General features: G+C 46.5%; 1 protein-coding gene across 5 annotated transcripts in view; it reads left to right on the top strand.

The window, feature by feature from the left end:
* Nucleotides 1-13882, top strand: part of foxn3 (forkhead box N3) — a 436636-nt gene that overhangs the window by 146719 nt on the left and 276035 nt on the right. For 4 of the 5 annotated variants that reach the window (XM_072493781.1, XM_072493810.1, XM_072493773.1 and 1 more), the window contains one exon: nt 13167-13732. In XM_072493781.1, the coding sequence (XP_072349882.1) occupies nt 13181-13732 (552 nt within the window). In that variant the 5' untranslated portion in view covers nt 13167-13180. Of the gene's footprint in view, nt 1-4725; nt 5108-13166; nt 13733-13882 lie in introns of those variants that run through there. The other variant, XM_072493791.1, reaches the window with a different exon arrangement.

Below are 13882 nucleotides of genomic sequence, written 5' to 3'. Positions count from 1 at the left end.
CTGTGGGAGGAAACCGGAGCACCCGGAGGAAACCCACGCACACACGGGGAGGATGTGCAGACTCCGCACAGACAGTGACCCAAGCCGGAATCGAACCTGGGACCCTGGAGCTGTGAAACAATTGTGCTATCCACAATGCTACCGTTTCATTCATAGGATGCAAGTGTTGCTGGCTGGGCCGACAATTATTGCCCGCCCTAATTGCCCTTGAGAAGGTGGTGGTGAGCTGCTGCCTTGACAGCGTTTCCGAGGGCAGTTAAGAGTCAGCGATATTGCTGAGAAATTGGAGTCAGATTTATGCTAGACTGGTAACATACTGATGGCAGATTTCCTTCACGAAATTGATTATTAGCCATTATATCAAATTAATCAAAAAGCTGTAACTTCAAGTACCACTCCTGGACTTGTGCACATAATCTAGGTTGTCACTGAAGTACAAAACTGAGGAATTGCAGTATTAACTGTGATGTTAAACGAAGGCCCTTACTGCCTGGTCCAGTGATGTAAAAACATGGGAAGTTCAACAACTACAGCTTGCATTCAGTGTGTCGTTAAGTGTTGAAAGGCACTTCACAGGAGCTTCAACAGCAGATAGTCAGAGGGAGGTTTTAAGGAGCAACTTTGAGGAGAGAGAGGTTTTAAGGAGCAACTTTGAGGAGAGAGAGAATTTAATAAAGACTTTAAGCCCTGTGCCTGTGAATTAATGCTGCCAGTAGAAGATCACTGATGGTGCAACATTGGGAATTGGGGACGCATAAGAGGATCAGAGTTGGGAAATGCATGAGGTTTTTCGGGCTGGAGGTGACCACTGAGATGGGATTGCAGAAGGCCATGGAGTAATTGGAAACACAATTTGAATTTTGAGGTGTTGCTGATTGAGTGGCAGCGGGATAGTGGAAGTCAACAAGCAAAGCGAGGATGAATAAATAGGGCGGTGTGAATTTTGATATGGGCAGCAGAGGCTTGGATGGACTGAATTGAATTTGATTTATTGTCACGTGTACAGTAAAAGATCTTGTTCTGCAGACAGTCCAGACGGATTGTTCGATCCATGAAAAAAAACATAGGACATGCATAAATACACAATGTAAATGCACAGGCATCGAGTGAAGCATACGGGGTGCAGTATTATTCAGTAGAGACGATGTGTGAAGAGATTGGTTCAGTCTATAAGAGGGTTGTTTAGGAGCCTGGTATCAGTGGGGAAGAAACTGTTTTTGAACCTGTTTGTGCGTGTTCTCATACTTTTGTATCTCCTGCCCAATGGTAGAAGTTGGAAGCGAGAATAACCTGGGTGGGAGGGGGTCTTTGATTATGCTGCCCGCTTTCCCAAGGCTGCGGGAAGTATAGACAGAGTTAATAGATGGGAGGCAGGCTCGCATGATGGACTGGGATGTGTTCACGACTCTGTAGTTTCTTGTGGTCTTGGGCCGAGCAGTTGCCATACCAGGCTGTGATGCAACCAGATAGAATTCTCTCTATGGTGCATCTGTAAATGTTGGTAAGAGTCAATGTGGACATGCCAAATTTCCTTAGTTTCCTGAGGTAGCATAGGCGCTTTCGTGGTCGTAGCATTGATGCCGGTGGACCAGGACAGATTGTTGGTGATGTGCACACCTAGGAATTTGAAGCTGTCAACCATCTCCACCTCGGTCCCGTTGATGCAGACGGGTGCGTACGATACTTTGCTTCCTGAAGTCAATGACCAGCTCTTTAGTTTTGCTGTGATGTGGCGATGCTGGCGTTGGACTGGGGTGAGCACAGTACGAAGTCTTACAACACCAGGTTAAAGTCCAACAGGTTTGTTTCGATGTCACTAGCTTTCGGAGCGCTGCTCCTTCCTCAGGTGAATGAAGAGGTATGTTCCAGAAACATAAATATAGACAAATTCAAAGATGCCAGACAATGCTTGGAATGTGAGCATTAACAGGTGATTAAATCTTTACAGATCCAGAGATGGGGTAACCCCCAGGTTAAAGAGGTGTGAATTGTGTCAAGCCAGGACAGTTGGTAGGATTTCGCAGGCCAGATGGTGGGGGATGAATGTAGTGCGACATGAATCCCAGGTCCCGGTTGAGGCCGCACTCATGTGTGCGGAACTTGGCTATACGTTCCTGCTCGGCGATTCTGCGTTGTCGCACGTCCTGAAGGCCGCCTTGGAGAACGCTTACCCGGAGATCAGAGGCTGAATGCCCTTGACTGCTGAAGTGTTCCCTGACTGGAAGGGAACATTCCTGCCTGGTGATTGTCGCGCGATGTCCGTTCATTCATTGTCGCAGCGTCTGCATGGTCTCGCCAATGTACCACGCTTCGGGACATCCTTTCCTGCAGCGTATGAGGTAGACAACGTTGGCCGAGTCGCACGAGTATGTACCGCGTACCTGGTGGGTGGTGTTCTCGCGTGTAATGGTGGTATCCATGTCGATGATCTGGCACGTCTCGCAGAGATTGCCATGGCAGGGTTGTGTGGTGTCGTGCTCACATTGAGGGAGACATTGTTGTCTTTGCACCACGCCACTAGGTTCTCTATCTCCCTCCTGTACTCTGACTCATCATTGTTCAAGATCCGACCCACTATTTAAAAAATAAAACAAATTTAGAGTGCCCAATTCATTTTTTTCCAATTAAGGGGCAATTTAGCGCGGCCAATCCACCTACCCTGCACATTTTTGGGTTGTGAGGGCAAAACCCACACAAACACTGGGAGAATGTGCAAACTCCACACGGACAGTGACCCAGAGCCGGGATCGAACCTGAGACCTCGGTGGCGTGAGACAGCAGTGCTAACCACTGTGCCACTGTGCTGCCCCCAGATCCGACCCACTATGGTTGTGTCGTCAGCAAACTTGTAGATGCAGATGAAGCCAAATTTTGCCACACAGTCGTGTATAGAAGGGGGCTAAGTACAGCCTTGCGGGCACCCGGTATTGAGGACTATCGTGGAGGAGGTGTTGTTGTTTATTTTTACTGATTGTGGTCTGTGGGTCAGAAGTTGAGGATCCAGTTGCAGAGTGAGAAGCCAAGCCCTAGGTTTTGGAGCTTTGATATCTGCTTGGCTGGGATTATGGTGTTGAGGGCAGAGCAGGCGGAGCTGTAGTCAATGAATAGGAGTCTGAAGTTGGAGTCCTTGTTGTTGCAATGCTCCAGGGATGCGTATAGGGCCAGGGAGATGGCGTCTGCTGTGGACCGATTGCGGCGGTATGCGAAATGCAGTGGATCTATGCATTCTGGGAGTATTGATGTGCCTCTTGAGGTTCTTCATAATGATAGATTTCAAGGCCACCGGGCGGTAGTCATTGAGGCACGTTGCCTGATTCTTCTTTGGCACCAGTATGATGATGGTCTTCTTGAAGCAGGTGGGAACTTTGGAACGGCGTAGGGAGAGGTTGAAGATGTCCATGAACACACTTGCCAATTGGTACGCGCAGCTTATCTGAGTACACGACCAGGGGCTCCGTCAGGACCCATTGCTTTCCTAGGGATCACTTTCAAGAAGGCCAGTCTGACTTTGGAAGTTGTGACGGTAGGTATGGGTATGTCCGAGGCTGCTGGGGCAGTTGGCAGTGGATTCTTGCTCTAACCAAGCATAGAACTCATTGAGTTCATCGGGGAGGGGTGGGCTGCTGCCGGAGATTCCACTTGGCTTTGCTTTGTAGCCCGTTGTGATGTTTTAAGCCTTGACACAACCGGTGAGAGTCCGTGTCGTTAGTCTAGCTTAGGCTGGTATTGTCTCTTGGCGCCCCTGATAGGGCTTTGTGGAGGTCATATCTGGATTTCTTGTATCGGACTGGAGTATACAGAGGATGGGACGTTGCTCCCCTGACTAGAAAGTCCAGAACTACCTTCACCTCAAGGGCAATTGTGGATGGACAGCAAATGTTAATTGACTTCCCAGTATTGAAGGAGTTAAGTCAATGACTAAATTGATCCAGGATATGATGTAACTTGTTTCTGTTGTGCTGAAGGTTTATTTTTCAAACTTGAATATGGGATGCCTATAGCTGCATATTCATATGTACATGTTTTGTGGCCCAGTTAAAACCTTCTAAGCTTATCGTACATGATCGTCATTAGGGGAAAAATTGAATCTATTTATAAGGACCCTGTGTTTTTTTTTGTTGCAAGTTGATGATAGATTAATCAAAAGAACAGGGCAATTAGGCGTGAGCCGTATTGCTGGAGATCTGTGGAGTCACACTTGGGCCAGACTGGGTAGTTTACCTCTTTGTCGAGCTGTCATTCATTGCAGCAGTTGTTGCCAGAGTTGTTTTGTTTATTCTAATTCCCCACTGCACAGTGGGCAGGGTTTGTTTGTGCTCGAATCGTGTCCTGAGGTGATACTGACATCACGCTGGGTGTTGCTAAAATCAAGTTTGGAGAAAGAGAGGGATGTTGCAGGAAGGGAAAGATTTTCACCCCAGTCCCTCGGAGGATGAGCCTGCTTGTTAAACAGGTTACCGGAGACAGACGCGATCCTGTGGGGGCAGGTTTGTTGCCAACACCCTCGAGCGACAAGGTGGTGCAATCCAGCTGGCCGACGAAATGGCAGCTCGCCGGAATGCGTTTGATATCTGTTTTCTATTTGTATGAATTTCCCTTGCCCTGTTTAAAATTGAGGCAATTAGGAAAATTGCTCCACGGGCCTGAGCTGAAAGGGTTAGCTTTTAAAATAAATCGCAGAGGCTAACCAGTTAACTTCATGTTTAAGTAGCAAAGTCCTCGAGCAAGTCACAGCTGAATGGAGTTCGAAGCACACAGGGCTTTCTTTTCTCTCCAAAGTGAGGGCTTGGCGTCCCTTGTTTAAAGTTTACTTTTCTGATCCCCAGTGGGATCAGTGCCGGTGGTGAATAATTTATCGCGGCCATGAATGGGCTCATTAGTTGCCTTTTCAGAGTTTAAATGAGTTTTGTGGTTGTCATTACGCGAGCCTTCTGTTCGGCTGATGTGACAGTTTGGCAGTGTCCTTGCTTGTAACAGGGGCTGCCTGCCTCCTTTCATTCCAGGATTTGCTGCTATGTTTTGCTGAGATTGTTTCAGAATGTACAGCTAAGCTGCCCTTGCCCCAACAACCCTCTTTGCTTCACAGCACCAAAAGACCACTGCCACAGTAAGTACGAAAAACTTTGTAAGTTGTCTCACAGGAATGTATTGGACAGTCTTTCTTGTTTACCTTTCTCCAGTGTCGGGGAGAATAGACTCTGTAGTTATTACGTGACAGGACATGGATTACTTTCTGACAGAAGTGATCGATTGGACACAAAGCGGCTGGATGAAATGTTTGAAACTTAACCATTAGTTATTTTGTTTGCATGATGAGGTGTTATTTATTTTAATTAAATAATTTTCTGAGCACTGGGATTGGGGGGGAGAGACACTGTGACTATAAATTACCAATAAATATCCTTTTGCACATTTTAGAATATTAAAGTAAAGATATTCTGGAAATCTTTCTGTGCAAAACTAAATCTTCAATGTAAAAGATGCTCTGTCTGTAAATCAGTTGTTGAAATATAGTTGATTCAAGCCAGGTGTATGAAGATCAAAAAAAACCTGAATTTATGTGGTGCCCCCAGTTTGTCTCCATACACTTTACGATGGAATATCTTTTGAAATGTAGTCACTGTTGTAAGGGAGGAAACGCGGCCACGAAAGTCATGAGATAAATGTCCTTAATTTGTTGTTCAGAATTTTGGGAGATGAATATTGGCCGTGCACCAGGGAGAAAGCCTTTACTCTTTGAAATAATGCTGCATAGGGTGCGATCTACTGGCCGTGTTGCACGCAAGAGACGGCACAGCCAGTAGGTTCCAGGAGAACCCTCTTCCAGAATCTATCTGGCTCGACACGACTCGCGAGATCTAATGCCATGTCGCGAGATGTTGCGATCTCACTATTTAGCACATTTGCATATTGGAGCAGGCAGCTAGTCACTTTTATATGCATTTCCTTGAGGCACCTAAGGCGTTAGGACTCAACTCCTTCACCTTGGAGATCTCGGGCGGGCGCCATTCAGTGCTGGTCTCCACAAACGGGGACCAGATGTAACGGCACTCGTGGGGCCCCTGGTGCTTGCCCTCTACACAAGGTGGCACCTTGGCTCAGTCACCCTGGCATAGCCAACCTGGCACCCGGGGGTGCCCTGCGTGGGTGGGATGTGGGGGGCCCTGAGGACCCCCTAATGGGTGAGCTGGAGCTTGTTGGAGGGGGGGGGGGTGTTGAGAGGTCACATTAATCTCCTCAGTGCAGGAAACAAGACTAAATTCGGCCACGTTGGGGAGATCCCTGCTAAGACTCCGAATCGACCGAGTCCCGGTCGATAGCGTGGTGTTTCTCGGCTGGCCACATTCTGTAATATCCTGAGTCGTGGAAAAATTTGGCTGGGTCTGTGACATTCGCATTCTTCCAGCATCTCCATCACTATGCACCAGCCTGACAATGCTGTCTGCTCAAGTGGAGGATGGACACTTGACTGAGCATACCAGAGAGCTGCTGGACCTGTAGAGCTGTAAAACAGCAAGAGTCCAACTTTCTTTTTGGATAAATTTAAAGTGCCCAATTCTTTATTTTTCCAATTAAGGGGCAGTTTAGTGTGGCCAGGCCACCTACCCTGCACATTTTGGGTTGTGGGGGTGAGACCCACACATGTCGGGGAGAATGTCGGTGGCACGGTAGCACAATGGTTAGCACCGCTGCTTCAGTGCCACGGACCACGGTTCGATTCCCGCTTGTCACTGTCTGTGCGGAGTCTGCACCTTCTCCCCGTGTCTGCGTGGGTTTCCTCTGGGCGCTCTGGTTTCCCCCCACAAATCCCGAAAGATGTACTGTTAGGTGAATTGTACATTTTGAATTCTCCCTCCGTAAATCCGAACAGGCGCCCAGAGCGTGGCGACTGGGACTTTTCGGAGTAACTTCATTGCAGTGTTAATGTAAGCCTACTTGTGATAGTAATAAAGATTATGTGCAAACTCCACATGGACAGTGACCCAGGGCCTGTATTGAATCGAGTCCTCGGCACCGTGAGGCAGCAGTGCTAACCACTGTGCCTCCTTGCCGCCTCTCCAAACCTTAGGTACTGACTGCTTTGCTACATCTGTAAATCCCCAAGTTAGAATGGAAAACACCTGTGATCATATTGGCCATCTTTCACACGTGAAGGACTTGTGTAATAATACACAGGAGTCACTACACCAGTATTTATTTGCGATAACTATATACACGAGCAGCTCCAAACAGTGCTGCTAGCATTCCAGTCAACTTAAGACTGTCTCACAAAGCCTACACAGGTGCTTATATGAGCCCCCTCAATGAGCTATCATTGAGGGAGCTCATATTCCAATTGGCCAACCAATAATGCCAATTGGAGGTCATTACAACTTGTATAAAAAGAAATCCCATTAAGTATTTTAAATAATTAATTACATGAGTTAAAATACATGATTTTGTGTTTTAGAGCAGTGTTATACTTAATGATTTGATATTGGCCTTTTAATTTTTGGTGCCAGATGTGTATGTGTGCCATATTGTATAACTCCTAGTTGGATGTTTGCCTGTGTCTGCGTGCACACGTGCTCTCTTTCATAGATGCATCTTAAATCTTCTTGTCCACTCCAATTCCAGTGGAGCAGCTTTTGGTGTGACAATGATGGTGGTAGCTTGAGTTGCAGGTTTCAACTATGGGTCAGTCTATACTACATGCACGATGCATGACAGAAGTGATTAAAAGGAGTGCACTGTAAATTGAGTACCTTGGCTAGAAACAGTGGTGGAAAAGCATTTGCCAGCAGACGCTGGAGAGGTGGCAGCGACCTGTAGCCTTGTGACCCAAATGGGAAAGTTGTGGTTAGTTGTGTGGCACACAGCTGCTTGAGTTAGCAGAAAATCTGGAACTGGTAGACATTGCTCTTCCGCTTCCATATTTCAATCACTGTTTCAGATGGTGCAATAATGCAGAAAACAATAGCCGAATGATGAGGAATGAAGCTTGTCTCTTTACTGGTTAGGTTTATTCGACTGTCTGCCATTTATGAGTAAAGATGGTGCGTAGAAATGTACTTTATGTAAATATCAATTGTGTGTGCCTCTACGTGTGTTTACTTATTCATTTACGGGATGTGGGCATCGCTGATGAGGCCAGCATTTCTCTCTGGTTGCCCTTCAGAAGGTGGTAGTGACCTGGCTCCTGGAATCGCTGCAGTTCCTGAGGTGTAGGTACACTCACTATGCTGTTAGGGAGGGAATTCCAGGATTTTGATCCAGCGACAGTGAAGGATCTAGCGATATATTTCCAAGTCAGGATGGTGAGTGACTTGGAGGGGAACCTCCAGGTGGCGGTGTTCCCAGGTATCTGCTGCTCTTGTCCTTCTCTGTGGTGGTAATCGTGGGTTTGGAAGGTGCTGTCTAAGGAACCTTGGTGAGTTCCTGCAGTGCATCTTGTACATGGTACACACAGCTGCCACTATTTGTTGACAGTAGAGGGTTTGAATGTTTGTGGAAGGGGTAGCAATCAAGCGGGCTGCTTTGTCCAGGATGATGTCGAGCTTCTTGCATGTTGTTGACGCTGCATTTGTCCAGGCAGGTGGAGATTATTCCACTGCACTCCTGACTTGTGCCTTGCAGATGGTGGACAGGCTTTGGGGGGTCAGGAGGTGAGTTACTCGCTGCAGGATTCCAAGCCTTTGACCTGCTTTGGGAACCACAGTATGCCCATGGCTAGTTCAGTGTCTGGTCAGTGGTATCCCCCAGGATGTTGATAGTGGGGTTTCAGTGATAATGCCATTGAATGTCATGGGGCTATTGTTTAATTCTCTCTAATTTGAGATGGTCATTGCCTGTCACTTGTGTGGTGCGAATGTTATTTGCCACTTGTCAGCCCAAGCCTGGATATTGTCCAGGTCTTGCTGCGTTTGGACATGGACTGCTTCGTTATCTGAGGAGTCGTGACATTGTGCGGTCACCTGCAAACATCCCCACTTCTGATCTTGTGATGGAAGGGAGGTGCCTCGCTCCTTGGCTTTTGCAAACTGATTGTCCTTTGTACCTTACCTAGGTTCTCTGATTCCCTTCCAGTTTTTTTTCTCTTGCGCTTCACTTCTGAATATGTGTCCCAAACTAGGTTGCATGTCCATTGGCACATGTGCTAACTGCCCTCTTGTCCAAAATGAAATACTGATATTTGTACGGTGGACTTTAAATATATATATTTTTTAAAATTCCAATTAACGTGGCCAATCCGCCTACCCTGAACATCTTTGGGTGGTGGGGGTGAGACCCATGCAGACACTGGGAGAATGTCCACACGGACAGTGACCCGGGGCCAGGATCGAACCTCGGTGCCATGAGGCAGCAGTGCTAACCACTGCACAATCGTGCTGTCCTGTACAGCACACTTTCAAGTTCAAAGTGCATAATCGCCTAAAAAGCATTTTTGAAATGCAGCATTATTTTCCTGGAGGAAATGTGGCAGCCTGGAGCAGCATGGCAGCACAGTGGTTAGCACTGTTGCCTCTCGGCGCCGAAGACCCGGGTTCGATCCTGGCCCCGGATCACTGTCCAGGTGGAGTTTGCACATTCTCCCCGTGTCTGCGTGGGCCACACCCCCACAACAGAAATAGATTTGGAGGATAGGTGAATTGGCCACTCTAAATGGTCCCTTAATTGGAAAAGAAAGAATTGGGTTACTCCTAATTTATAAAAAAAAAAAAGAAATGTGGCAACCAATTTACTTCTTGTAAGATCCCGCAAACAGCAGTGTGGAAACGGCCAGCGAGTGGCCCAGAGTTTGCAGTCTTGAAGTAAGTCTGAGATCTGGTGGGAATGTCACCTCTATCATCGAGTGCATTATTCTTTGCTGGGCATTCACAATGTGGGGCTGATGCAATGTCATCAGCTGCCCAAACCACCATTGTATTAAATAATTTTCACAGGCACAGTCAGGACGCAGTCAGTAATTTTTTGTTTTTACATAGAGCAAATTAAATATTGGGACATACACACGGTGAAGATAGAAGCTAAACCCTTCTGAAAAACATTTAAAAAAAAGTTTAAAACATTTTTTAAAAAAGAGTACCCAATTATTTTTTTAAATATAATTGAAGGGCAATTTAGCGTGGCCAATCCACCTACCCTGCACATCTTTGGGTTGTGGGGGCGAAACCCACGCAGGCACGGGGAGAATGTGCAAACTCCACACGGACAGTGACCCGGGGCCGGGATTCGAACCCGGGTCCTCAGCGGCGCAGTCCCAGTGCTAACCACTGCGCCATCTGCCGCCCCCCCCCCCCCAAAAAAAGTTGGCTAAAAATCTACAAATTAATCCGTTAATGAATATACGATTACTCTTTCCAAGCCAGTTCTGTCGTTCATCTAATTTTAATAATCACCACCAATCAAAATGCACTGTTTCACCTGATTGAACGAGGTTCAGCTTTTTAAGGGGTTTCAAATCCGTGAGTGGGAAAGTTGAAATTTGTGCTGATTTCAGTGATTGCCAGCTTGGGCTGGGGTTCACCTTGAACGACGCACTGAAGGGTCAGGATTTCTGTGCTCATCTGTGCATGCGCTATCTCCTGACGTTTCGGGCAGTTTCAGCAAGTTCTCCATTAAGACCCCGCTCAAAATCTGGTCCGCTGCATTTGAATAACTCTGGTGAGTGTGTTCCCACTATGTCAACACTAACACTCTTCATGTACGAGTTCTTGACAGTCTGTTCAACTATAAAGGGGTTGACTGCAGCTGATTCAGATATTGTCTTTGCTACATGCTCTTGTAAGCAGGAGCTGCAAGATAATTATCCGTCCTACCCCGACTGACGATTTGAAAGTGGGATAGTCGATGTCCATAGCACATGAAGGATTGATGGTGAAACAGTGACCCTTTTACACTCCACCTGATTTTCTTTACCATTGAAGCTGGGGGGGGGGGGGGGGGGGGGGGGGGGGCGGGGGGGGGGGGGGGGGGGCGGGGGGGGGAGGAAAAGTAGCCATGTTGTAAATCAGGCTGCCAGCATCCACTTCTCCAACACAGATCAACTTCACCCTCATATTTACCACTCTTCCTCGTGCAGGAATATGGAAGCCTATTGTAGCATTCAAACCACATCCCATACTTTACCACCATTGCCACTTCTTTAGCGACTTGTAGTTGATGTCAGCTGCCTCTGAAAGTGTCACTCTTAATTGCAAGAAGTCAGGAATGTTAAAGAGAGGGCAGCACGTGGCACAGTGGTTAGCACCGCTGCCTCACCGCGCCGAGGTCCCAGGTTCGATCCCGGCCTTGGGTCAAGGTCCGTGTGCAGTTTGCACTTTCTCCCCGTGTTTGCGTGGGTTTCACCCCCCCACAACCCAAAGATGTGCAGGGTAGGTAGATTGGACACGCTAAATTGCCCCTTAATTGGAAAATGAAGGTAAAAATTGGGTACACTAAATTTATTTTTTTAAAAAGGAATGTTAAAGAGTGTGCAGAGTTGGAACATCACTGAATACGCAGCTGGTGTCTGAGGAAAGACTAAATGTAGCCATGAGAGGAGGTTGGAATTTTAGCCTTTTTGTAGTGCTGGACAAAATGTTGAATTTCTGGGGAAGTGGTTGGTTTTGCGACTGCTTCACGTGTTGCTCAGTTCATGGGCTGCGATGGAGTAATTTGTAAACTTCCGTTTTCAGTTCCCCCCCCTCAGTAGGTGCACCTAACCCAGAAAATGTGCTTGGACATGTCCTTCACATCAAAGTAATTGCACAAAATGAAGTTCTGTTTTATACTAGTCTGTTGTTTATGAACTTCCACAAACCAAGGTCTCAAAAATGAATAATTATTTTTGGTACAAAGCATCAACTGATATTAGCTTAAACAAGTTGAACATTCACCCAGCAGCACTGGAGCAGGGCCTATGATGGGAACTGTTCACTTTGTTACTCAGGACGCTGTTCTGTGATGGTTATTGTGTGGAATAAGCATGAAGGTTGGCTCGTTGCAAGTTGGGAACATTTTCCGAGATTGGGGGTCAGTTTTTTTCTCGTTTTGGATTAGCAGCAAAGTTTTAAAAAAAATTTGGACTACCCAATTATATTTTTTCCCCCAATTAAGGGGCAATTTAGTGTGGCCAATCCACCTATCTTGCACATCCTTTTGGGTTGTGGGGGTGAGACCAACGCAGACACTGGGAGAATGTGCAAACTCCACACGGACTGTGACCCGGGGCTGGGATCGAACCCAGGTCCTCGGCGCTGCAACGCAGCAGTGCTAACCACTTGCGTCACCGTGCCGCCCTGCATTAGAAGCAAAGTTAATGAAAAAGATCTTCAGTTTTCTTTCCCAGTTTTTCTGTTTCCCCCACCCTATAAATTACACCGGTATCTTGTCCGAAGCCAGATTCAAATGAAAACTGTGTTGCCAGAACATTTGGCTTCAGGGGCATTACAGATGAGCCATATTCTGTTATTCACCTGCACATGCACACGATTCAGACGCTCACGTGGAGCTGAGGAATTTAGCCATGTTGTTTGAAATCTGTTCATCTGCACAAACAACATTGAGACGAGGACCTTGTGTCAGGAACTCACCAACTAGGGGAGCTGCATACTTTTGTAGAATTTACAACTATTACTGAAGTTCTGCTTTCATCGTCAAATATTTGATCAAATTAAATTGCAACATTGCGAGAGCACAAATATCTCTGAGCACAAAAGTGTATGTTTTCCCTCCTCCAAATGAATTGTGCCCAGTAAGTAAAGTTCAGCTGTGTAAAACTGCTGAAAGCAATGTTCTGTTTCCCTCTTATTTCATGTGTTTTTGTTTTCCTTTCCCTGCCTCAGATTCCAATGTTTTGAATACTGAGTTAAGGCTGCAGGAAATGTTCTGTGGAAAGTTGGTTGCAAAGTGCAGAAAAAAAAGCAGTACAGTGCTAGTCAAATCCCTGTGGACTAGGCCAGCAATAAGCAAATTAAGCACAAACAGAACAGCGGTTTCTATAGCAACGTTGCAACTAAATTTCTTTACTGTCAGCTACGATATAATTTTCCTGCTTGGAGGCATAAGGGACTTGAAGTTGCATTTGCAGCCAAAGTTATTTTGGCTCATTGGCATAGAAGACGGAGGGAGAGAGAGTGAGTGAAATCAATTTACTGATGATGTACACATCTGGCCTAACTTTTCTTTTTGTTTTGCCTCATTAGGAGCCTCGGTCTAAATGGGTCCAGTCATGCCTCCTAGTAAGAAGCCAGAAGGCTCAGGAATTAGTGTTTCGAGTGGTCTGAGCCAGTGTTACCCGAGGAGCTCGCTAACTAAGGCACTCCAGGAAGTCGAGGAGTTGGACATTACAAGCAGTTACTTGCCTGCCATCCGTTTGGAAAAGGTAGCCATGGAGGATGAAGAGTTGACAAACCTGAACTGGCTGCACGAGAGCAAGAACCTACTTAAAAGTTTTGGAGATACTGTGCTTCGCAGCGTCAGTCCGGTCCAGGATGTTGACGAGGACACCCCTCCTTCTCCTGCTCATTCTGATCAGCCCTACGATGCCAAGCAGAACCCTAACTGCAAACCCCCTTATTCTTTCAGCTGCCTCATATTTATGGCTATTGAAGACTCACCCAGCAAACGCTTACCTGTTAAGGATATATACAACTGGATCCTAGAACATTTCCCTTACTTTGCAAATGCTCCAACTGGGTGGAAAAACTCTGTTAGACACAATCTATCGCTGAATAAATGTTTCAAGAAAGTAGACAAGGACAGGAGTCAGGTGAGCTTTCCATTCGCAATGTTTGTTTCCTTTATTTCATTGAACAAACCACTTTGACAGATGACATTAACCTCCCTCAAAAAGCAAACGCGTGTATGGTTTTAACTGTTTGAGCCACCAGATATTGCAAGTGTCCATTTCTTAAGTGGT

Source organism: Scyliorhinus torazame, chromosome 2 (genome assembly GCF_047496885.1).
Source record: "Scyliorhinus torazame isolate Kashiwa2021f chromosome 2, sScyTor2.1, whole genome shotgun sequence".
Taxonomy (NCBI): domain Eukaryota; kingdom Metazoa; phylum Chordata; class Chondrichthyes; order Carcharhiniformes; family Scyliorhinidae; genus Scyliorhinus; species Scyliorhinus torazame.
Note: the sequence above shows the minus strand (reverse complement) of the source record. Positions and strands in the feature narration are given on the sequence as shown.